Genomic DNA, 24,683 nt, shown 5'->3' on the forward strand with positions numbered 1-24,683 from the left:
TCTAAAATGAGAAAGTATTGTGTGCGCGGGAGGAGAGAGGGGAATATTCACAATGGGCATAGGTGAACAAATAATGACTGGACATAGCTGTGCAGCCGCCTGCCAGTGCCTGACACCCCAACTCACCAAATAGACCTGAACAAGTCGATTGTATAGAACCAACAATGCCTGAACAATTGGCAATGCGCTGTTAAACAGGAGTAGCCAGTGTAAACGGCTTTCTACCAGTGTTGAAGAAAGTTCACTCAGTAGGGAAGCAAATTCCTATCACTGTTCATATATATTGCCACACGAAAAACGTTTGTGAGTATTTATTTCTCACTGATATAGGTTGTGGCCCGACTTCGTGTTGGTACAAGGCTTTAGGATTCAACGTAACAAGGCCAAGTCCCCTCCCTCAAACGTCTTCAATGAGCTGACGACTCCCGCCTACCTTCACCGTCAGTGAGTCACGAGCCGAGGGACAGATCTCGATGTCAACGATATATGAGGATTTAGCCAGCTTTATAAACTGTTTGCGCCCTTGGTCCCGGGTTCTGAGTATACACGAGATCATTCTGTGGCGGTTGCATCTTCGGCAGAGCCGGTGCATACGCTGGTAGACTCGTGGATCGGGTTATTTGTAACGTTGTATGGTCATACATTGATCTGTGTCAACTTCTGGAAACATTCCGTAAGTGGATATAATACACTTATATACAAAAGTCCATAAAACCCTCCGCTGCCATCCATATCCCGTGTTATACATATAGTCACAAACACAGACACCGCTGCATGTGGCTCATTCCTTGCACTATGATGATACAGGTCCTACTTTGACCTGCTCCCGAAGTCTCTTAGCCTCGGCCATCCGGTCCTGTCTATCTTGTCTTCTCTGTCCCGCCTCAATTCTAGCAAAGTGACCACGCGCGCCATGCTTGAGCTTTGTGATCATGTCCGCAGCCTTGCCCTTGTCCAGGTTTTCGAGCTTCAAAGGCTCCGCCTTCCCCCGCATCTTATTGATGAAATCAACTTGTCCCTGTGTAGGCGGCAGTGTCCGCCATCTTTGGTAGCGGTGAATAAATGTATGGGGGAACATCTTGGCGGCGAAACTGTCCGCTCCATGCACTGCATCAGTGAATGTGGCTGCCGTGAGAATCTCCCGTGGCATTGCGTATGGTGCTTTGGCTACGCCAGGCGGTAGAGCCCGTACCTCTATAGCTCGGTAAACAGGCCCCTTTGTGTTCAGTTGTTCACTGACCCGCTCGATTCGAACATATGAACCGCTCGGTGACGATAAGACAAACTTTTCTTTCCCGACCTGAACCCATGCATACTTGCTTATGGCCCGGATGTGTTTCTCGCCAGACGTATCGGCGATAAGATCTAAAACCGAGTCATAGTCTGTGAATGTGACACTATCGGCTCCGGGTCCGGGAGTTGTCTGGTATGACAAAGGCTGTTGAGACGTAACATGCTCAGTGTCCTTGATCTTGCGTAGGTCATTCACTGTTGCCCTCTCGACCAGAATATCAGGGTCAAGACCGAATAGCGTTGGTGTCGTCACGATTCCAGTGTCCAAACTCGAGACCAGATCAATGATATGGCAGTTCTTCTTTCCCGGATGCAACCTCATTCCTCTGCCGATCATTTGAACAAGCAAATTGCGGGACCTCGTCGGCCTCGCGAGGATAATGCAGTCGATATTTGGGATATCAGTTCCTTCAGTGAAGACACCGCAATTAACCAGCACAGGAAACTCTCCTTTTCTAAACGAGTTCAACGTCTCGCCTCTTTCAATCTTGGGGGTCTCTCCAGTAACATATCTCGCGTCAAAGCCATGTTGTCGGAACCGATCTGTCAGCTCCACCACATGGGCAACATCAACACAAAACACAAGTGTTGACTGTCTTCCTGGAGCTTTCGCCATCCAGCTGCGGACTGTTATATCGTTGATCTCGCTGGTATTGACAGCCTTGGATAAATCCGAAGGGAGATAATCGCCGAAAGCCCCCTTCTTAACTTCGGATAAGTTTGCCTTAGACTCAACCGTTGTAAAAATGACGTCCGACAGCCACTTCTTAGAGATCATATCTACATAATCTTTGTGGTAAACAATTTCGTCGATGGCTGCGCCCAATTTCACTCCATCAAAACGTGAGAACGTGGCGGAGACACCAACTAGATTTGGGGAGTCAAGTCGCTTCTCATCTAATCCAAAGTGACGAAGGGTTTTGAGGTACCCCGGAGCAACGATGTGATGGGCTTCGTCGACCAGCAAAAGCTTGAAGCGGGACGGGTCGAATTTCTTGAGACGGCCTTGTGACGTTATGCTTCGTACGCTGGCGACTGTGATATCTGCCGTGCCCGTTGCATGGACATTACCCATCTCGATCTCGATCCTCTTGTCAGGATACGCACGTTGACAGTGGTTGGCTGCTTGTTCCACAAGCTCACGACGATGCGCCAATATTAGCGTCTGTTGCGCATCCTTATTTGCTGTTGGGATTCTATCAATGAGTTGTGTAAAGATGACCTTCTTTATGTCAATCGACTGAGCTTTCATTCTAAGAGAAACACGCTTACTGTTTTACCGCTACCAGTAGCTAGAGATATCCCGACTCGTTTGTGACCGCTCTTTAGAGAGGAAAGAACTGAGTCGATGCATTCTTCTTGATAATCTCGAAGCTGTAATTTGGGGGTGTCATGAGCAATAGCCAAGGCAAAGGCTCTGAATGGGCTTATTATGAAAGGCAACCTTGCAGCTTTGGGCCGTAAAACAGCTCGTGGTATAGCCTGTAACATGGCACATGATGAGAGGTGCAGCGAAAACGCGTTTCGTCTCATCGATATATGATAATAAAAGCACTTCATGGTTGAGATGTCATTGAGTCTTCGAGTGCTAACCTAGACCAAGGTGTGAACGCATTATGTAAGCAGTATTCTTCCACTACCAATATTTCATTTTAACATCGACTGAAGGAGTGGACAAGCACTTATAAACTCTCGGTGCAATGAGTGATGCGTTAACGTCAATATCAACTTTGTGATCGCCTTTTTAGTCTTGCAAAAGTTCTTTTATTTTCCTCTTTGATACCCACTCCTGGCAAGGAGTAATTCAAGTTCATTCTGCTCGCTACCATGTTTTCGCCCTCTCATATCTTTCCAGCCATCATACACAAACCAGTATGGAGTCGGAAACCAATTATGAACCCCTCGATGAGGATTTAAGCGACACAGAGAAAGTTGGAAACCTGGAGCTTGGAGACGAAGTTCTGTTACCGCCACTTGACGAGCAATACGTTGCTGATCAAACTGACGCATCTGGTAGTGTGTATAGTGCGAAGGAGGATGAAACAGACCAAGACGAGGATTCTTCCCTGAAAAGACGCGCTGAGGAAGACTCATCCCCGAGACTTTTCAAAAGACAGAAAGGAGTTCTCAACGCCGAGTACTTGGATCTTCTCAATAGAGACATTGAAGATGCAGCTCAGCGTGTCTGCTTTACCGACGATAGCGAAGAAACCGTTCTGTATCCAAGCCAAATAGGCCTCACTTACTGGTCGATACCGGAGAAGAAACTCTTCTTCGAAGCGATTGCTCGTCTTGGCCAGAGTGATCTTCCAGGTATTGCATCCCGTATAGGCACCAAGAGCGAGATCGAGGTGAATCATTATCTCGACGTGCTCCGAACAGCACGTCTCCTCAGACAACGACAAGTCAGACGCCCCGCCATTGAATTCCCAGAGATCCCAGCCGCCGTAGAACTAAGTCAACAATGTTGCCACGCCTTAGACGAGGCTGCAGACGCTATTTCTGTGCGTCAGGAACGAAAGGAGGAACAGCGAGAGGAGAGCAAATGGGGAGACTGCTGGGACATCAGCCCAAGGATTGCTCGCCGACTAGACAGGGGTGAAACCGTCGTTGAAGGCCAGGATCTTCCTTTCTCCAAGTTATTCAACTTGCATACCTGGTTAAGCCTCTCTGAGCGTATCTTCATGAATTCCTCCATTCCTAGTGAGAACTGGGATTCTATCGAAAACAGGCCTCCCTCGATGTGGGCCACTACGTTCGACGACTTTCACTCTTTGGCAGTCTCAATTACGAAACGATTGGTTCAAACAACGATATTTCTCAGCGAGTCAAGAATTAGGGCCAAAAAGGAACTCGTACCAACTACTCGCGAAATTATCAGAGCACAAGATGTGGAAGCAGCTGTGTCGTCCCTGGGATTGAACCATAATTCCCATCAGTTTTGGAACCAATGCGCACGAAGACTACGACTTGAGGTCCACGAGGAGCCGCCCCAGCGGGAGGAGGAAGGAGAACGTGAACCTCTTAGCTATGAAGAAGTGGAAACCCTTCTCTCTAACGGCGGCGATGAGGCCGACCAGGCATTTGAAGCGCCATCTGATGTAGAAGAAACCGCCAACTCTTCTGGAAACGAGGCCCTAAGCTCTGATTTCGAGGAACCCGTCTCACATTCGAACGAAGAGGAGGCTGCTATCGCACGGGAGGCCAACGAAGTTTTGCTCTTCTCTGCCGCCGACTTCCCAGAAACGTATCGGAAGAAAGAGACTCTCAAGAACCGCATCGCAAGTGAGCGGCGACAGGAGCAATATGCTGAAGAACGCGACCAGTACGTCAGCTGGCAGGCTGAGACTGAGATGTGGGATCTACTACAGAAGAAACCTCTCACTGAAACACCCAGGATACCAGAACCGGGCCCGTTGCAACGGTCAACTATGGATGTGGAGAGTATCTTTCCCATAGGAAGGGAATGGAGAACCTCGGTAAAGTACCGCAGCGAGTGGGAAGGAGAATAGGAGACAATACCTGATCTTAGCCAGTGAGAGGACAATAGAGCTTGGGAGCTCGCTTGCTAATGTGAATAACTACTTATTATGACTCCATGCCTAAGGGTATCTGAACCGCCCCATCTATCGTTTGCATCATACCAATTAATTCACAAGCTAACGTCTCCTCTTTGGTCTTGCCTTTGCTTTAGTAGTCTTAGCCTTCTGGCCCTTCTTGGCACCTCGTGTGGACTTTGATACTTGTGTTTCGCTCTCTTCAGCACTTTCTTCTTCGCCACTAGAAGAGCTCTCGCTGTCTTCTTCTTCGCTCTCCTCCTCCTCCTCTTCTTCCTCCCGCTCCTCTTCTGTGGTCTCAGCCTTTTCTTGCTTCTCAACCTTGGCCGGGGTCGCTTTCTTCTTTTGTCGTGAAGCACCTCGCTTGGACTTGGGCGCTGGTGATGGTGCGTCCGTACCGTCCTCAGTATCTTCTACCGATGCGCCTCTGGTTTTCGTATCACCTCGCTTGCGCTTCTTGGCGGGTGAAGGTGCCGGAGAAAGTTCGAGCTGGGGTGGTGATGTTGGAGCTTCGCTGACGTCGGCCACGGCTCGGGCCATCATTGCTTCATAGTATTCCGCTCTTGGCAAACAGAAGTCATTGTATTCGACCTCTTCATCGTCGAAGTTCTCTCTTTCATCGATCACCTCAAGATTGTAGTATGTTCGGAGCTTTTGCCAAATATACGGGATGCGTGTGTGCTGGTACAAATCAGGGTCGATACCATGGTTCCGCAAGTGCTCCGAAATTGCTATCATTCGAAAGTGCTTATGCATGCCTACACAGTCTTGGTTAGTAATAACTCGACATGAAGGAAGAGACTCAACTGACCAGCTGGTTTCCAGCGAATGACACCCTTGAATAACGAGGCTACTTGATCATCCGTCCAAAGACTATTGTAGTTATTGTCTGGCTGTTGCTCTTTTGTCTCGCTAGAACCTTCATTATCACCAGTCTGGGGAGTGTCGACGTCCATTGCATCGTCATCTCGTGCAGGAGTTGGTGTCGCAACAGTTTGGGTGCTAGCCCGGGCGCGCTTCCTCGGCGCCATAGTGATTATGATGAGGAGACCAAGATCGGTCGATTTATGGTGATGTTGACGAGATATGCTGTGTAAGTGACAATTTTGTATCAGGGGTGTTGCTTGGTGGTTTGGATAATCTGGATGCCTCGAACGAAATTGAAGATTTCAAAAACCGAACTCGTCGTCGAATGCAATGGGCTGCTTGAGAAGGAGGCTCTAATGAAATCATAAGCTCGCATCCAATCCAATGGCTTGCGTAAAGCGGGCCCCAAGCTTGTGGTCCTCCATTTTTAGTGCACAGAGGCTCTGAAACGCGCCTAACGTCCACTAAAGCGCGTCTACGGAGGGGCACCTTATGGATATTGATATCGCGTTAATTGCCCTTCAGACGTACCTTGGATAACAAGACTCAAGCTCGGCCTCGGCTTTGAAACCCACAACGCGCTGCTGAGCACTATGTTATTGAATCGAATGCATTTTATGAGAAAGGATCATGGCTGAATCCAAGGAGGACCTGGGAGCTGTATTCACTATACCTGACTTTTGGGAACCGTCGAGATTCCTACATCAAATAGATGATGGCCCACAAGCTCAGAATCCCTTCTTTTCTCCTGGGCTCAGAGGTAAATCTGGACCTTGAAATTGAACCGTACCCCTACTAATCCGTGTTACTAGAAGATGTAAAATCGGAGCTTGTCCAGCTTGGCCAAGTGTCATTGGAGCAAAGTGGCTTCTTCAAGTTACCATCTCAGCTTGAGCTTCAAGACAAGCCAGAGCCAGAGCCAGAGCCAGAAGTAACTGCGTCTACCAACAACATCCAAGCCTCCACGGAAAGTCTAGCTGATCCGGAAATTGGCGATGACATCTGGGCACATACCGATGAACCAGAAGAGAAGACACCAGAACACAGGACTTGGGATAGCTTCATCTCCGGTACGCCGGCTGGCCAACAACAGCCTTTGGTGACGGAAGCTGGAGCCGCGGTCTACGATGCCTTACTAGGTTGGTCCGTCGACCCTCTTGAACTAAAAAGCTCCGAGGTTCCTATTGTCGATATCAAAGCCTACTTTTCTTCATTGCTTGCTCTGGCTCTTGGTCAAGAATCAATCTTCTACTCCAAACAGGAGAAAGGCCGCTCTTTTGCACCGGCGATTCCAAGCATGCGGGTCACAGGGTGTTCCAAAGATGTTCTCCAGGGCCTGGAAAAACAATGTCACCGCTGCGGATCAATGTTGTTCGAATTGCGATCCTTTGTCAATTCTACTTATGCAAAGCGCACGTCCAAATGCGGCGTTGCTTTGGCTGGTGTGCTTGATCAAATCCTTAAGGACGTTCAGCGACATGTCGCTCTCCATAGGCAGACACCGCGATCGCTTTTGGAACTCCAATCAACAGTCAAAGGAATGCTTGCGATTCTGATACCATTTCAAAGACTTGCTTCCAAATTTCGCAAAGGTTACGAAGACCAACATGTTCTCTCCCAAGTATTCCATGAAGCATACTCAGTCGACTACGGTGAAGAACAACTCCGAGGTATTATGCGCGAAGTTTTACAGAGAGTCTCTTCGCCTTGGATCGAGTTCCTGGAAGAATGGATCGGGACTAGGCAAGAAAAAGGGATTCCCTTAACCAAAGCCAATGTGGGAGCGAGCAAAGGTTTCGTCAAAGTCGACACGGAGAAATATACGGACGATTTCGGGCAGGAGGTTGAGGACATTGACTTTCTCCTGGACGAGACCAAAATGCCCCATTTCATGCCCTACGATATTGCCAAGTCTATTTTTGAGACAGGCAAGAATCTGCGGTTCATTAGGGAGTGCCACCCCGAGCATCCCTTGGCTTCATCAGCTATCATCGGTGCGACCGATCCCCCGAAGGTCAGCTGGCTTTACGACTGGAACGCCATCGAGAACCTTGAGAAACGTGTAGCCAAGTATCACGACGATCTCTTAGGGGTAATTCGCGACTGTTCATTCCGAGACAGAGTCAACTCGGAAAGCAATGGCCTTGCGATTGATTCTGAGATCGCAAACCCGTTCTTTCGTGAAGACCCCACGTCAGAAACAGCTGGAGGGCTCTTGAATACTCTTACGGCACGTATGGATGAGCCCTTACCTGATGATGTGAGCAAAGAGGATACGTTGAGTCAAATCTTGCGTGAACGTCTTACCCAGTCTCCTACTCGCAAGTCTCAACCTCCTACCAATGGCTTCGACTTCACGCCTCATCCATCGCTTCTTCCCGTGCTTTCATTTGGGGGCATTGCTTCCGCGCAATCTGAGGTTGTTAATCAGGAAAGTCTGAGGCTGCTGTTTAATCACCATGATTTGCGTGGTCACCTGAAGATGCACCGTGATTTCCACCTCTTTGGTAGCGGCATGTTCGTAAGCCGCCTGTCCCATGCTCTATTCGATCCAGACCTGGAAACAGCCGAAAGGCAGGCTGGAGTTGCGAGGCAAGGAGGTGTCATGGGCCTTCGCCTGGGAGGTCGAGATACCTGGCCACCAGCGAGCTCGGAATTACGTCTAGCTCTTATGGGCGTTCTAGCCGAGAGCTTCGATTCAGACAATGAGTTCGCTAAGGAAAAGCTGGCTAGTATATCGAGGGATGCATCTGAGCTCCCAGGAGACATGAGCTTTGCTGTCCGAGATTTATCGCAGGAAGAGATCGACAAGTGCATGAACCCAGACTCCTTGGAAGCTCTCGACTTTTTACGATTGTCCTACAAGCCCCCTGCGGCATTATCCAGCATCATCACCCCTGTGATTTTGACACAGTACGATCGAGTCTTCAAGCTGTTGCTAAGAATCATGAGGATGGTTTATGTCGTCAACCAATTGTTCTTAGATGTCAATGCTAGGACCAGTCGCTGGAACGACCCTGAGGACATTTCCTACCGATTCACTCGAGAGGCCCACCATTTTGTCTCCGGGATCACCTCATTCTTCATGGATGCTGGGGTCGCCATTCCTTGGGAAGCATTCGAGGCTAAACTAGACAAAATCGAAGCCGACTTGAAGAACCCCTCGACAGCCAAGAGTCCAGCAGATAAGGTTGAGAGTCCTGATAGACTACGAGAGTTCCACTCCCGAGTACTTGATCGAGTCATGCTTTCTCTTTTTCTCCGGAAACGACAGCAGCCAGTGCTAAATTTGCTCGAAGAAATCTTTGGTGCAGTTCTGGAATATGCCAAATTTTCACGATCCAAGGCTCTTGGAAAGAACCAGACTACCGACCCAAGAGAATTGGAAGAACTACAGCGTCTGTACAGCAACTTCAAGAAGAAAGTGCAAATCTTCATGACTGTCTGTCGAGCCTTGACCGAAAAGAGCCGGTCAACAAGTAATAAGGTCTCTGACGATTTGGGGTTGAAACAAGAGGGTATTGGTGAAGACCATATGGTCGCTCAATTACTGTTAAAGCTCGATATGGGACACTACTACACGAAACACTAGGACGTATATAATATTAGGTATTCGCCACGAAGGATATGAAGCTATAAATGAAATTCTGCCAAGCCTGGAAGTAATACACATATCTAAACATACTTAGTAGGTATTCATTCTATTGATAATCCGATACCCCGCCATCGATGTAGGTTGCACCCTTGCTGCGGCAGGCCATCTTTAGTGGTGGATGCCCCTCCAAATGACCCCACGCGCTACCTAGGTAGGTTAGTTCCTAACATTAATTCCTGGGCTGTTTGTTTATATTGAACCTTCAACGCTGAACCATAGCAACCTACCGAGAACGAAAATGTCGCGACAAAGCGTAGCAGCGCGCAACCTGTCTCTCACTGAAGAGCTTGAAAGACTAGAGCAATCGATTACTCTGACTCTTCAAGGTATACATGAATCTTGAATTTTCGCGACCCAGGGCTGACCCTCGGCTAGAAATCGATCACAACTTTAGCAAATCGCATCGCATAGTGACAACAAGCATTCTACCACTAGTAGAACAGTATGGAGAACACTCTCGCGCTGTTTGGGAAGCTTCAAAGGTGCATGAAGTCACCGGGATTCGAAGGAAGTGATGCTGACGACATGTAGTTCTGGAAGCAATTTTTCGAGGCATCGGCCAACGTATCTCTCTCCGGTTATGAAGAGCTCGCCAACGACGACGAAAGCGAAAACGTGGATGAAAGTACCGCTATGAGGGAAGATATAACAGAAGAATACACATCTCAGCATCACGAAGATGTCACCGCCACGACCGGCATCGAGCAATCTACCTTCCAAGCTGAGGACTCCCTCCTTGATGATGCTGAGCTCACCGGAAGCACGCCCCGGCCTGGAAAGACGAAGACCCGATTTTCTGATATGGAATCTCCTTACGAAGCCATGAAGCGCGAGATGGAAGGGGAAGCAAACAATACCACAGTCCTAGACGATAACGAGGATTCGACTGTCTTGTTCGCCCAACACACCGCTAGACTCCCCGATATGTCAATGACTCCACAGGCCCAGCGCGACCACACAATGACCGGCGAGCAGTCTATTCAGCCTCATAAGGATCCTTTGCTTCACCGTGTTCTCGACAAGAACTATCGCATTCAGGCAACTCCACACAAGCCCGCCCTTCGCATCTCTCCACTCAAGAGCGCCCAACGCAAGAAGGACGCCCCCGCATGGAACGACTCACCAGGCTCCTCGCCCGAAATGGCAGTACCGACTCTACGCAGTGAAGTTTTTATGTCGCCCTACAAAAGTAACGCTCGACAACGTCTTGCGGCAGCAACGCAGGGTCCTCGAACACCTGGCGTTAGTGTTCAGACGCCAGCGACAGCACGAAAGACGCGGGACGTCTTCGCTGATGACACTGTCACAGCCACTGGAAAGGAGAAGTATGAGATCGACTGGGATAGTGATGAAGGTGATGAGGATATCGATTTATATGCAGGCATGAGCCCGCCCAAGACGATACAGTTCGCACTGCCTCCTTCGAAGCTCTTGCAAACACCTGGTAAGGTCTATCTTGCTCTCAAATGGACTACTACATACTAATACTGTCTGATAGCACGTGAAGCCAGCCAAAGGATTGTTGGTGACATTCTACTGGATGCTGGGGCCGATCCGAATTCGTCCGAATACAGCCCCTCTATGGTGAAGATGAACGAAGATATTTTGAACGATAGTTTCTAAAGCCTCAACTCTTAAATCTAAAGAATAAACAGTCGTTTGTTCCTTGACTTCAACCAAAGATACCCTTCACCCCTTTGCATTTATGTGCCCGTGCCCTTCGCCATATTTTCAGTCCGCTTTCTAAATCAGCACCATGTCCCTGGCCTTGAGTTCCGTCGATTACATACTGAATCGAATCTGTGACCTGAGGGCCTGTTCCTGGAGCTTCTTGGCATCGATTTCCGTTCCGTTCTTTTCCTTATGGTCCTTTTTGAAAAGGGGTGCTGACGAGGAAAAGGTAGCAATAGAGGCAGTTTCGGAATCAGCGACCTTGGAACTGTTATACTTGGTAGAATCTACCTGGGCTATATTTCCTTGTTATTCAAGTTCAGCTTGCTGCGAATGTGATGCTTACAGTCTGAGGTTGCGGGAACATTGTTGCCTGAGTTGTTGGACATGTTGAAGGATGTGAAGGAGGTTTGATGTGATTGATTGGATTAAAGTATTAAGCTTAATAGTTTGTACTCTTGTTCTTAGATGGAGTTCTCGGTTGCTTCTGCCTGAGAATGGAGTCCATAAGGCGTCGCATCTTAATTGTTATATACTCAATCCTGTCAATGTAACTTGCCAGACACTCCTGTTACGATGACTACGAACGAAGGAAAACCACTAGGATTCTTGCGTAGTGTACGACGCGCGTGAGTCATGACGGAAGCCATTGACCAGGCGTTAGGGCTGACGAGGGACTGCATGCACGGTAGTAGAAAAGTCTACGTATACCATGAGCGCGTACAAGGCTGACGAAGAATCCGGGAATACGTACGTAATGTGTAAGCGTATACGCAGAACACCACCTTATTCCCTGATGCATGTGAGATATGAGAGTGTTGGACGCTGCTTTAGGAATAAAGGGGAGTAACATGCAACTGGTATTGGTCAACTTGGACTGATAGTCATGTAGAGGACTAGCTTCCATTACGCCAGTGCCGGCCGGGATTACTCACTCGACGACTTGGCGTTCCCACTGGCCATTCAGCCAAATTCGAAGATGAGCTAGAGACTTCGAATTGGCTAATACGGAATCCCGTGAGGATCTATCTACCTGAAAACATAGGATCTTAGATCAGACAAAATGGTGAGACTGACACTCTGCAGGCCTGAAGTGGGTTGCATCTCACGACAATTTCTTTCAATAACACTATTAGTATTCCATGGTATTTACTTACCACCCACCATCTGATGACTGTTTGACACAACATGAATGTCACCTGCATGGGATTGGTGCCTTTTCGATAGAAATTACACTTGATGGATCGTAATTCAGCCGCGTCTTACTGTCAGTCCAAGGACTCATCACTTAGAAATCGTGGAATTTGTTGGAAATGAGTCCCACAAGACAGCGGTCAAGTATCAAAGCATGCGTCACCAGACAATACCTAGACACGCGTTGGTTCTGCACGTTGACAAGGCCAGTGAATCTATGCTTAAATGGGCAGCTCACAAAATAACGTTAAATCTTAGAGTGGATAGGCCTAGATAATAGGGTGCATATAGTACCAGCCACATGTGGCTTTGGTGAGAACAGTGGCGGTGCATAGTCCCCGCAACGTTCTTTGAAACGATACTCTTATCGATAACAATTCTATTAGCGTCTAAAAAAAAATTTGGAAGCAAAGTGAAAGGCGAAAGACCGTGCCAGTTAGTTGATGGTCTTTGCAAGGTGACGACGTCGCACGCAAAGATGGAAGATCAAGTGCACAAACCGCATCGCAAGTCCAAGGACAAGAAGGACAAGAAGCAGCATACAGGTGGTAAGTTATTCTTATACACAGTTCCAATTAGCGATTGGCGCATTCTAACAAATATCAGAGCGCAACCCAAAGGCGTTTTCCTTCGCCAACCCTGGCAAGCTCCAGAGACAAGCAGCGAGATCGCAAGATGTATGACTCTTTTCTGTTCCCTTGAATAAGAAGTCCCAATGCTAAAAGTTAGCAATAGATCAAGGAAAAGCGTCTCCATGTCCCGCTCGTGGATCGATTGCCCGATGAGGCCCCGCCTCGACTCGTTACAATCGTTGGCCCTCCCGGTGTAGGAAAGACGACGTTGATGAAATCGCTCATTCGACGATATGCCAAAGAAACGATATCGGACCCTCAGGGCCCTGTGACGGTTGTCACATCGAAGAAGCAACGCCTGACCTTTGTCGAGTGCCCAAACGAACTGGAGGCCATGGTCGACATCGCAAAGGTTGCCGATATTGTCCTCTTGATGATTGATGGAAATTACGGCTTTGAGATGGAAACTATGGAGTTTCTCAACATTCTCGCCGCTACAGGTATGCCAGGAAACGTTTTTGGCATCTTGACACATCTGGATCTTTTCCGGAAGCCACAGGCGCTGAAGGATGCCAAGAAGCGTCTCAAGAGGAGACTTTGGACAGAGCTGTACCAGGGCGCCCACCTCTTTTACCTCTCCGGTGTTATGAACGGCCGATATCCCGATCGCGAAATCCACAACTTGTCACGCTTCCTCTCTGTCATGAAGAACCCACGGCCTCTCGTCTGGCGCAATTCTCACCCTTACTCCATCATCGACAGCTTCCGAGATATCACGCACCCGACCAAGATCGAGGAAGACCCCAACTGCGACCGGTCGATTGTACTTTCCGGTTACCTGCGAGGTACAAATTTTGCTTCGCACAACCAACGAGTCCACGTCCCTGGTTTGGGAGATTTTACAGTGTCTAATATGGAGGTTATGCCAGACCCCTGTCCAACCCCATCGATGGAACTGGCAATGGCGAAGATTACAGGCAAGACTGGGCGAAGGCGACTTGATGAAAAGGAAAAGAAGCTTCATGCTCCCATGTCGGATCGTAGTGGCTTGAAGATTGATGGTGATGCCATCTGGATCACCAGCGACAAGGGCTTCAGCTTCGACCGGGAGGAGGACGATGATGCCGAGCGAGGAGAAGGAGAAGAGATGATTGTTGGTCTTCAAGCTGAGCGAAAGCTTCTCGGCCAAATGGAGGGCGGCGTCCAGCTTTTCAAGGGCGGCAACAAGGTCGAGGCAGTGCCAGAGGAGGAAGACACTGGCAGAAAAACACATCGCAAACCTAGATTTGCCCAAAGAGAAGATGGTGATAATGACCAAAACGAAGACGATGAGGGCTCTGTGAGTGGTGACGAAAACTTGGATTCGGATGCCGAGATCGAATTCAGTGAAGGCAAACTAGGCAAGATGTTCCGCAAGGATGCCGATAAGGAACTCGGTGAAGATGATCTTGCATTTGCCGACAGTGACTCAGACCTCGGAGCATTGTCTGATGAGGAAGAGGTGGAAGACGATGAAGAATACGATTCAGACGAGGAAGCAGCAGCATTAAGGTGGAAGGACAACTTGAATGGCACTGCGATGAGACTTCATGGCAAGAGACGCTCATATCACACAAGTGATCTGGCTAGGTATATGTACGACGACTCACTAAGCCCAGAAGATGCTCTCAAGCGATGGAAGGGCGAGGATGACGAATCAGAAGAGGAGAATATTGAGGACGATGACGATGACGATGACTTTTTTAAGAAGTCAAAACAAGAGCAGGAAGACGCTATAGAGGATAGGTCAATACCCGCATATGACTACGAGGATCTAGCGGCCAAATGGGCATCAGAGAAGAACGTTGAGGCTTTACGAAGGAAGTTCACTTCGACAGCCCTCGCTGCCGGCGATGATGATGACGGTGATGGGGATGCCAACGACAGCGACTTCGAGGGCTTGGGCGACTCAAATGATGAGGGCGATGGTGTCTTCGAGGATCTCGAGGCTGAAGGCCAACAAGGGCTAGCACAGCCCACTGTCGACGATATTGAGGCCGAGCGAGAGAAGAACGCAAAGCGAAAGGAGGAACTCAAGATGCGATTCGAAGAGGAAGATCGCGAGGGTTTCCTCAATGATAAGGCAAATGCTCGACGAGAAGGTGGAGACGTGCAGGAGTTTGGTGAGGATCAATGGTATGAGGCGCAAAAGGCTATGATCCAGAAGCAGCTCGATATCAACAAGGAGGAATTCGAGAACCTCGATGAGCGTCAACGCTCTGCTGTGGAAGGCTACCGAGCCGGCAAATATGCCAAGGTTGTCCTCGAAGGTGTTCCGGCCGAATTTGTCAAGCTCTTTGATGCTCGTCGACCTATCGTCGTCGGTGGTCTCTCTGCCACAGAAGACCGATTCGGCTATCTTCAAGTCCGCATCAAGCGTCACCGCTGGCACAAGCGCATTCTCAAGACAAATGACCCTCTTATCTTCTCTTTGGGATGGCGTCGCTTCCAGACAATGCCCATCTATAGCACCACCGACTCGCGCACACGTAACCGTATGCTCAAGTATACACCTGAGCATATGCATTGCTTCGGTACCATCTACGGTCCCTTAATTGCACCCAATACAGGCTTTGTTTGCTTCAACTCAATGTCAGCGTCGACACCCGGTTTCCGCATCGCTGCTACTGGTACAATTCTCAGCGTCGATGAGTCCACAGAGATCGTCAAGAAGCTCAAGCTTACTGGTACACCTGCAAAGATCTACAAGAACACAGCTTTCATCAAGGACATGTTCAACTCATCTCTTGAAATCGCCAAGTTTGAGGGAGCTTCTATCAAGACGGTCTCTGGCATTCGCGGTCAGATCAAGCGTGCTTTGTCCAAGCCCGAGGGCCAATTCCGCGCAACTTTCGAGGACAAGATTCTTCTTAGTGACATTGTCTTCTTGCGTGCCTGGTATCCAATTAAGCCTCACCGGTTCTACAATCCAGTCACCAACCTCATCGGCTGGCAGCCCATGCGACTCACAGGCGAGGTCCGCCGTGATCAGAACGTGCCTACTCCCCAGCCCAAGAACAGCCAGTACCGCACTATTGAACGAGAGACCCGCCATTTCAACCCTCTGCGTGTTCCCCGCGCCCTTGCTGCTGACCTTCCTTTCAAGTCGCAGATTGTCGAAACCAAGAAGCAAAAGAAAGAGACATACATGCAGAAGCGTGCTGTCATCATGGCTCCTGGTTCCGAGGAGAAGAAAGCCCGGGCTCTCATGCAGCAGTTACTCACAATCCGTAACGACGCTGCTGCCAAGCGTCGTGCCGCAAAGGAGAAGAACCGTGCTGCTTTTCAGAAGAAGTTGGCAGACAGCGAGGAGAAAAAGGAAGCCCGTGAGAAACGGGAATCCAAGGACTTCTGGAGGAAGAATGGTCGCAAGCGTGCAGCCGCCGAAGATGGAGGTGGTGGCAAGCGCAGGAAGTAAAGGGGGGAGTAAATATCTCCGTCTCCGTTGCTTGAACTATATGCAATTGGTTAGAAAGGTGCTAGTTGTATACCTTGTTGGGTTGGCGTTTCGAGAATCAAAAGATCAATCATATTGCATTTTACATACCGTAGTATAAAACCCTTCTTCCAGGTAGCACAATAGCATTACTTGGACATTCAACTCCCGGGTCTGATGACCAACATCGTGTAAGTATCGTACACAGCAGAAATGAAGTGATTCAGTATGTTAAAAAGTCGAGTGAATAGCATTTGCTTCAGCAAGCTACACAGTAACAATCCTAAACACCTATCCTCGAACCACAAACGTACAAAAACAAGCTACAGGCCAGATGCAATGTCCTCCCATACGTATTAATCAAGAGTTTCTATAGGAATACTCTCCCTGACATCAGCATCTGCCTGCTCAATCCGTATTTTAACCACCCTTCATCAACGTCAACAATCGTCGTCGCATTGCGTGTCAAAGAATGCTCCCAAGAAACCATTTCACGCCCGAGTCCAATCTGAACAACCTTTGCTCCTAATTCAAGGATCGACATACGCCCTGAAATGCCGTAAAACATATTCATTGCTCGGGGCAGCTTTGCCTTCTGAGCTCGTGTGCACATGGCACGTGTCACCTATTAGTCACTTAAGAAGCAAGCATGGGCTCCTTGCTGGGGACGACGTCCTCGTGAGGGAGCTCGGGGGCTGCGGTGTCGATAGCGGTGGGCGCATTCAGTTCCTCTTTGAGAGCGGCAGGGGTAGGAATCTGAGGAGCCTCCGTGGCCGTGACGGGGTCCTCGGTAGGAGGGGAGGGAAACTGCGGCTGCTTGGCAGAAATAGGCTGCTCAGGCTTATCAATCTTCTGGCGAGAAGGAGTCTTGCCACGGAGAAGGTCCTGGACTTTGCCGCTGTAGTCGCCAGCATACTGCTTGCTGATGTTGGAGACCTGTTCCATCTGCTTCGAAGCGACGCTCTGGATCTGGGCAGTCTGGGAGTTGATGAGCTCGGAAGCGTGGTGGAGTTGCTCATCGATTAGCTCCTGGTTGGATGTATAGATCAAGGGAACGACGAAGGCGACGGTGGTACCGATGACAGCAAGTCCCCAGTAAGGAACAAGCTTGACGAGGTAGTATGAAATGAAAGCGGCAATGAAAGCCTATTTAATGTTAGTTCCAGCTATTAAATCTTTTGAGTATCGAACTTACGGCGGCGGAAGCAAAGACATTCTCGGCAAAGATGATTCGCTGGGCCTCAATGACAAAGAAGTTGATGAGCTCATGAACGTCCCCAATAAGGGCATCCAGAGTCTCACGAGGCACTGTGTAGTACCGACGAGGGCGAACCTGAGTAGCAAGGCCGTTGTTGAGAATGACCTTACCAAGCACCTCGGCAAGAATGGTTACACCAAGAACCATCCACGAAACCTTGAGTCCCCATCGAAGAAGATCCAGGTATCGCGCAGTGAAGATAGCACCGATGATAGTCACATAAGCAATGGCAGATGCGCCTATCGTGTCACAGCGTCAGTTCTCGCAGGTCGGAAAGGAGACAAGAGTCAACTTACGAGGGTTGTTCCATGAAAGAAGCTCAGAAAAGAATGAGTGGTAGTGTGTGAGCGGCTGACCGGTAGCAGCGGGATTCGCGGGAGTGCGTCGAGCAGCAGCAAGGTTAGAGAGCTCGTTGGAGGCCTTCTGAGTGTGATCGTAAACGTTCTGAGCAACAGGGCCTGGAAAGATTGAGCTTTAGCAACATGTCAAAATCATGGTTCGTAACGAAGCGTCGTACCGTTGGCGACAGACTGATAGGCGGCGGCGGCGTCTGGAAGTCAGGTCAGTTAGTTATACTGGTCTGCGGGAAGGTCCTGTATCATTGCGGGCAGTGCCATTGTCGCGCAAAGATCGCGGAAAACACTGTAAAGTGAGGTTAGCAAATATGTTCGAGTTCGAGGCGCCCCGTACAATGCCAGCGCATTTCAACATAAGGAAACTTACCTCACTGGTCTTGGTGGTCTCAAGAAGAGAGTTGCCGTTGGCGGCCAAGGTGGAATCAGCCATTTCGACGGTTTATAGTGTGAAGAATGTGTAAAGAAGTGGTGCGCTCGCTGAAAAAACCGTCGTGGAGATGTAGTTGAAAGTATGGGAACGAGTAATAGGAGGTGAATCGGAAGAAGATGTTCTCTAGAAAGCGAAAGCGGCGTGAGCGAAAGTGGCCAGAGAAATTTTGGACAGTTTGGTTTGTTTGTTTAATGCAGGGTAAAAAAGGACAAGGGCACGACGCTGACAAGCTACTGCTACGTAGCGACTTCTAGCTCGCTCCGCTCCACGTCTCTGGACCTACAACAGAGCTGCAACGTTTTTTTTTCGTCTGAGCCGATAGGTGACTAAAAACAGACTTAAGGGGCGTCCGGTCGGGGGAGCGAGGTGAGTGGTCGTGTGAGAGGAACAGGCAAGTCAAGCGAAACGAGAGACCCCGTCGGAGGCAGCAGACTAGGTCCAGGATAAGGCATGTGAAACGTACCTTGAGGGTGCTAAATGTTCAGCGCGGGTGAAGCGAAGTGATGTGAGGTGAGATGATGATGGTTGAGAGAGTCACGTTGAGAGCCAGGAAGTCAAGTTTGTATGATGGAGGAGAAGGAATCAGGAATGACGTTTGTGTTCGTAGAGGACGGGACACTTCTCTTTTAGGTGTTGGAGGGGACCAAGTTTCGTCCTTGCTTCAGGTGGGAAGGAAGGCACGGGGGAACGAACGAGTGACGACAGTCGCCAGCCATGGAGCCCACCAAAAGAAAAAAAACTGGCTCGGTATTCGTACGTACACTGGCTACACAACTTCAGGTGCTCGTAGTGGTACCCACGCATTATCCGTCCATTACAGCAAGATTTGAATTGCTACTGTGAATCACTGCAAATCTCCTTTTAGTGGACCGACGCTTAACAACGCCGGTGTCAACGAGAGAGCTCCTGTTGCGTAGCATTGGATCTCTGGGCTCCTCTTTGTCCAGAAGCTGGACGATGGAGCTTGGATATCTTACCTTACCAAACCATGATGCCAGTGGAGCTCTGTTACCCATGACGCAGTGCTAGACCTATAGAGTACATCCCATATGCGCTCCACCAGTCAGCGGCTGCAGGTACCACCAATGTCACCACTTCTCCAAATGTCCAAGCTGATCCGTCAACAAGGGTTGATCCCGTCATCAGGGAGCTTGAACGACGACATCCCAGGCATGCAGCTCTAAGAAATTGACAAAAGTCAATTCTCTTTAACATATGGAGCTAGCAAGAGTAAACAGACGACAGTTTACCATTTCGAGCCAAAGCATGCATGTACGGGATACCTCAGAGTTCACCCGCAATGCTGCATAAACCTGTATGATGCTTTGACGTGATAATCTGGTCATTTCTAACGCATGTGAAAGTCGCACTAAAAAGGGGGGTTCTTTATCTCAAAAAATGACAGGGCCTTGCCACTAAAGCTCTAACTCAAAGGGCACAAGCCTGCATCTTCTTATCACCACCACACCACGACAGTAACATCAAGAAAGAAGAGATAATAACAAACTGTCCACAAGTTGAAAATGGGCTAACTACTATGCTTTCTAGTGTTGTTGGCTTTAGGCAAGCATTGAAGGATGTTTAGTCTCAAAATATTCATATTCTCACAGAGTAAAAAGCTTAGAACCTCTACTTTTAATAAGAAGAATATTTAGGTAAGCTTAGTATTAGCTTGGAATTCTTATGAGTTATTTTGTCACTAAGAAAAGAGGATATCAACACGGAGAGTTTCGATGATGGCATCTAGCTGTTTCCTCATTCGTCAACACTGCATATTGGATACCAGAGTTATCTGACCGTGACTGTTAATGCCATAAACTTCGTGAACCAGAGGGGACAATGATTTTATGAGATTTTATCGAACATTTCCATCGATCTGAGATAGCGCCAATTTCAGTCCTGAAAGGTAGTACTGATCATGACATATTCAAGTGCCAAGTTCAGAGGCTGAATGATTCCCCGTCGATCGATGGCTTGCATCATAAAGAGGTGCCTAGGTACTACGGTACCTTCCAAGGTAATTACCAGTACGTACCTCACTCTGATTCCATTTTCTCCATCATCTTCCAGTAGATTATTGGAGGTACCTTATCGTTAAGCAAAAATCTCATGAATAAAAAGGTCTTTTTAATTACATAGACTTATATAGTATCTATCAATCCGCGATCGTGCGGCATTCTGAGAAACCCCGACAGAAGTCATCTTTAGACTCCAACTCCCGTGCTAAGTACCTAGACAAACGCCCTTATGACGGCAATGATGGTGCCTTAGTGACACATGTGAAAACAAGGAAAACAACCGTTAAAAGGGCACATGTGGCCCATGCCCAATACTCAGAGTTCCCAGCTTCTCGCCTTAACAACCCAACATATGCGCTCGACTGCACGAATCTCATGCTTCCCAAAATATGTACAAAGAATCGACAACTTTCACTTCAAGACATGTCGCGTGATTGACTCGTGAACACGGTTCGACGTTCGTTGAGATCGAAGCCACAATCTTAGCTCTCTACCTTCGCCAACCCCAGAAACTGCCTCCAGATCCTGGAGATCCAGCATTCGTCGATGGCGGCTTCATCGCGACGTCATTTGTGGCAGCTACCCCATGGCCAGTAAGAAGACTGAACACTCCACCGGGTCCAGACTGTGATGCCGAAGGAGCATGCGCTGATACGGAGCGGCTCAATCCGTGAGACTTGCGTATAGACTCCAGCTTTTGCCGAGCCTCTTCAGCTTCTTGCTTCGCCACTGCTTCGGCGGTTTTGGCTTGGACTAACTCAGCTAGTAAAGCCTCGTGCTCACTCTGAGACGGCGCAGGCCCCGTCGTGGTCACCATTGGTACGCTGGCTTCGTGGTTCTGGGGCAGGGATGATATCCGCTTGTTGAACTTGCTCGTCGTGGCCGGCATTGGCTCATGATCCTGAGCCTGTTGTTGCGGTGGGTGCGGTGTAGTCTTACTGCGGTTGAGCTTAAACTCTCGAAGGCCACCTCCAGTCTTGCTACCGCGGTCCACATCGTGCTCTTTGGTTACCTCATGGGCTGAGCTGGCTGACGAGACCCGAGATTTTAGCCCATGCATTTGCTTCTCGAGTCTCTGCTTATCCTGATGGAGCGTCCTGACATGTGCATGACTTTCCCTTAGCTGCTCTTTCACACTGGCCATCTCCTGGTTGAGATCCAAGATCTGGCGACTGTACTCTTGTGACTGTGACAGTACAGCAGCAAGCTGATCCTTTGCGTGGTTCAGCTCATCCCGCAGCTGCGCCTTCGATATCAGCATAGATGAACGTCGTTTGTCATCCTCCACTTGGAACCGCTGTTCGACAATATTGAGCAGATTTTCTAGGTCCTCAGTGGTGGATGGCGCTCCTTTCTGAACCTCGTGGTCGCTCGCTGGGGCCTTTTCCTCAAGACTTGGTGTCTTAGACTCGTCTCCCTCCATCTCCGACTTTTCAGCTTTGTCCGCCCCTGAGATGTCCTCTTTATCGGATAAGACCAATGGCTGTGGGCTACTGGGTCTTGACGCAGCAGAGTCTGCCTTCTGTCTCAATCCATTCAAAAGTGACTGTACGGCCTTGCGGTCTTCTTGTCGCTCTTCGCGTTCCCGTTGCAGCTGGTTCGATAATAAGGCATGGTTGCGCTGGAGCTCACTAAGAGCGGTAAGGAGATCTTCGATCTGACTATGCAAGTTTCGTTCGTCTGTGTTTTTATGGGCTGTTATTGTCTTATTGCCGACTGGTGTAGATTCCCGGCCATCCTCAGTATTGGAAGAATCTCTCGACATTGAGGTTACGTCTGTTGATGAAGAACTTGTGACGCTAGCTGAGCTAGCCTCCATCGAGTTCAATGTCGATGCAAGACTTTGCTTGGATGCGCTTCGTCGCAGCATACTCGTAGGTCTTGCAGGTGCAGTGTTTCCTGGGCTAAGGTTGGAAGATTTGTTGTTGGTAGAGGTAGCCCATATCCGGCCGAGGAAGCGGCTAGCTGCAGTACTTATCTCAGAACCTCTGACAGGGTTGGTGATGGCCGCCTTGGACTCGCGGTAACTTTGCTCGAGCTGCTGCATGTTTTCGGCGGTAACAGCACCTGTCAACCCGACAAAGTCCTGAACAAATTCATCAGCGTTGTAATGGTAGCAATCCCAAAGGCCCCGAGATAAAAGAAGCTGCATCACATCCTCCATTTCCGTGCAAGCCAATAGTCGCGCCTCGTTCTTCCGCATTAAGGATAGCGCGACTCTCATCAATGTCTCTGAAGCGCCCTCTGCAAAGATCACATCGTAAGTGCGAAACAGCATCGGCAAGGGACAGGTCACGGCAAAAAAGCTGAGAAACCATTGCGAAACATAAGCAGGGTCAACTTGTAGCTCGTCAAGGTGATTCGACAAGACTGGGAGGCTTTGGCGTAGTAGCTCCTTGAATTGGTAGATGCGTACGTGGAGACCCGACAGATCAGGGAGGAAACACGCCCTTAAGTCGTATTGCTCCATGAGGCTGAGATTGTTTGTCAGTCAATGTCACCGTGGACAAGGTGAGGGAGGGAAATTAGCTGCGGCTTACCGAACCAAAACACAGAATGCCTGTTTGTCGGGCATGTGCATCAGCAATGGGCCGACCAGAAAGGCCAGCCCTTGACAATAGCCAATCTTGGTGTCGTAGAGACTGAAGCACTTGAGGACGCGGCCAAGCATACGCTGTCCATCACCCTCTGGGTCTCGGAACATGTCTACGCCTGGGAAGCTTCGGCCAAGGTCTTTGCCAATTATAACTTCGTATGGACTAGACTCGCCGCAAAAGCGATCAAACTGTTCTTCCAATATAGCATCCCGTGCTCCAGACATGCTCTGCCAAACCACCCCACGCAACGGTGGCGGGATACCTTTACGAATCTTATTTGAGAGAAGAGTCGGAAGTCGGGCAGCTGTTTGTTTGTAGTCTTTAACGAGAGCGGCGTAGAATTCGAGATCGGTCATGGGAGGTGGTGGTAGCATCGAATATCGTAGGGCAGCAGGCGTGGGTCCCTGAACCATCTGGCGAAGCTGTGCCATTGAAGGCGGTCGAGGTCTGCTGACTGCACTACGTTCAGCAGTAGCACGGTCAACACCTTGGACTTTGACGCTCTTTGGGTTCGTAGCCAGCTTTGCATTTTCCTGTTCAAGTCGGGCCAACAACAATGCAGTTGACTACACGAATTAGCTGCAAGATCTCGGCAGTTGAAGTGCCTCAACTCACGTTATCTGTTTCTTCATCCTTAGTCTGTTCGTCTTCCTTTTGCTCAAGTTGTGCCCAGTTCACTTCGTCCTGGTCGTCGGATATATTGCCGTCATCGGCCAATTCGTCTTGTAGTGACCGCGTTGTCAAAATCGGCGGTGGCATGGTCGCTGAAGAAGAACGCAAAGCCTCTGTATCGACCACGTCTTCCTTAATCAAAGTTTTCGATTCGTCGTCCAGGCTATCGTCCCTTTCGTCCTTATCGTCCTTGTCAACTACCAAAAGGCTAGACTTGCGAGATATGGGAGTATCAGGGCGGTCATCAACCGGATCCTTGGTAGGAGTTGTCTGGTTTGTATCAATTGTCGAAGTGGCAATGGGAGAATCAAGGACTATAGGATCCGGTTCGGAGAGGCGAACCGTTACCAAAGAATCGTGAGCCATCTTGGGGGTCTCGGGAGCTGGGTCTCGTGCCATCATGGATCCTCGATCGGTTGGCGCGGCCAAAGGGAGAGGCTCATGCAGGCTCTCTCTAACTTGGGCGTCCATACCGGCCCGTCAGTTTGGTGGAGAACTGTGCAAGAGTCTCTGGGACTGGAACGAAAGACACAATCTAGCACCAGCGGGCAGGCAGGAATCCCCTGTGATAACAGATATGATAAGGCGTTTCGTCGCGTGTTGGCTATGGTTTGTATATATCGAGAGAAAGATGGACGACAACAGCAGGTCGAAAATCAGGTTCAGAGGTCGAAGAAAGGACCAGCCTGTCGAAGAAGACGCCTCAAGTACGGTTAAGTTGGCTCATCGAGGGGTGGTCCCAGAGGCTGAAACGGAGCTCCTGGGGCGATGTCGATTTCCGAGTTGGAATCCTACCCAAACTCTAAGGATAAGCTAATTCTTTCAAGAGCCAAGGGACGGAGGAGTGGCGATGGAGTAGCGGGAAAAGCAGTTACGGTAGACACAAAAAGAGCGTCTCAACAATCGTGCGAGGCTGGCGGTGGAGTTTCAACAAGGTTGGATTTGGTTCGGGTCAGGTTGTCTGATTTAGATATTCACCTTCTCCTGGTAAGAAGTTGAAGCCGGCCAGGGGTAGCCCGCCCATAATCTGGACCCTGGCAGCTACAGCATGCAGTAGCGCAGTAGCGC

The 24,683-nt window shown here is 49.3% G+C and overlaps 9 protein-coding genes across 9 annotated transcripts; 4 read left to right on the plus strand and 5 right to left on the minus strand.

The window, feature by feature from the left end:
• Positions 1–793: 793 nt before the first annotated feature.
• FMAN_02680 (uncharacterized protein) lies at positions 794–2,826 on the minus strand (the record flags this gene model as incomplete). Its single annotated transcript, XM_041820273.1, has 2 exons — positions 794–2,515; positions 2,566–2,826. 2 exons carry the CDS (start codon positions 2,824–2,826, stop codon positions 794–796), a joined length of 1,983 nt encoding a protein of 660 aa, XP_041686169.1.
• Positions 2,827–3,167: 341 nt separating this feature from the next.
• On the plus strand, positions 3,168–4,805 carry FMAN_02681 (uncharacterized protein; the record flags this gene model as incomplete). Its single annotated transcript, XM_041820274.1, has 1 exon — positions 3,168–4,805. One exon carries the CDS (start codon positions 3,168–3,170, stop codon positions 4,803–4,805), a length of 1,638 nt encoding a protein of 545 aa, XP_041686170.1.
• A 147-nt stretch (positions 4,806–4,952) lies between these two features.
• On the minus strand, positions 4,953–5,881 carry FMAN_02682 (uncharacterized protein; the record flags this gene model as incomplete). Its single annotated transcript, XM_041820275.1, has 2 exons — positions 4,953–5,608; positions 5,662–5,881. The coding sequence occupies 2 exons, from the start codon at positions 5,879–5,881 to the stop codon at positions 4,953–4,955; spliced, it is 876 nt and encodes a 291-aa protein (XP_041686171.1).
• Positions 5,882–6,347: 466 nt separating this feature from the next.
• On the plus strand, positions 6,348–9,309 carry FMAN_02683 (uncharacterized protein; the record flags this gene model as incomplete). Its single annotated transcript, XM_041820276.1, has 2 exons — positions 6,348–6,477; positions 6,530–9,309. The coding sequence occupies 2 exons, from the start codon at positions 6,348–6,350 to the stop codon at positions 9,307–9,309; spliced, it is 2,910 nt and encodes a 969-aa protein (XP_041686172.1).
• A 301-nt stretch (positions 9,310–9,610) lies between these two features.
• On the plus strand, positions 9,611–10,995 carry FMAN_02684 (uncharacterized protein; the record flags this gene model as incomplete). Its single annotated transcript, XM_041820277.1, has 4 exons — positions 9,611–9,698; positions 9,748–9,854; positions 9,904–10,816; positions 10,871–10,995. 4 exons carry the CDS (start codon positions 9,611–9,613, stop codon positions 10,993–10,995), a joined length of 1,233 nt encoding a protein of 410 aa, XP_041686173.1.
• A 159-nt stretch (positions 10,996–11,154) lies between these two features.
• Positions 11,155–11,432, minus strand: FMAN_02685 (uncharacterized protein; the record flags this gene model as incomplete). Its single annotated transcript, XM_041820278.1, has 2 exons — positions 11,155–11,339; positions 11,390–11,432. 2 exons carry the CDS (start codon positions 11,430–11,432, stop codon positions 11,155–11,157), a joined length of 228 nt encoding a protein of 75 aa, XP_041686174.1.
• A 1,283-nt stretch (positions 11,433–12,715) lies between these two features.
• FMAN_02686 (uncharacterized protein) lies at positions 12,716–16,266 on the plus strand (the record flags this gene model as incomplete). Its single annotated transcript, XM_041820280.1, has 4 exons — positions 12,716–12,785; positions 12,844–12,914; positions 12,973–16,166; positions 16,203–16,266. The coding sequence occupies 4 exons, from the start codon at positions 12,716–12,718 to the stop codon at positions 16,264–16,266; spliced, it is 3,399 nt and encodes a 1,132-aa protein (XP_041686175.1).
• Positions 16,267–16,920: 654 nt separating this feature from the next.
• Positions 16,921–18,328, minus strand: FMAN_02687 (uncharacterized protein; the record flags this gene model as incomplete). The annotated part of the gene is made up of 5 exons (XM_041820281.1): positions 16,921–17,430; positions 17,480–17,781; positions 17,839–18,000; positions 18,060–18,092; positions 18,271–18,328. 5 exons carry the CDS (start codon positions 18,326–18,328, stop codon positions 16,921–16,923), a joined length of 1,065 nt encoding a protein of 354 aa, XP_041686176.1.
• Positions 18,329–20,836: 2,508 nt separating this feature from the next.
• On the minus strand, positions 20,837–24,086 carry FMAN_02688 (uncharacterized protein; the record flags this gene model as incomplete). The annotated part of the gene is made up of 3 exons (XM_041820282.1): positions 20,837–22,820; positions 22,887–23,509; positions 23,559–24,086. The coding sequence occupies 3 exons, from the start codon at positions 24,084–24,086 to the stop codon at positions 20,837–20,839; spliced, it is 3,135 nt and encodes a 1,044-aa protein (XP_041686177.1).
• Positions 24,087–24,683: the final 597 nt, after the last annotated feature.

This window comes from Fusarium mangiferae (genome assembly GCF_900044065.1).
Source record: "Fusarium mangiferae strain MRC7560 genome assembly, contig: FMAN_scaffold010, whole genome shotgun sequence".
Classification (NCBI taxonomy): Eukaryota; Fungi; Ascomycota; class Sordariomycetes; order Hypocreales; family Nectriaceae; genus Fusarium; species Fusarium mangiferae.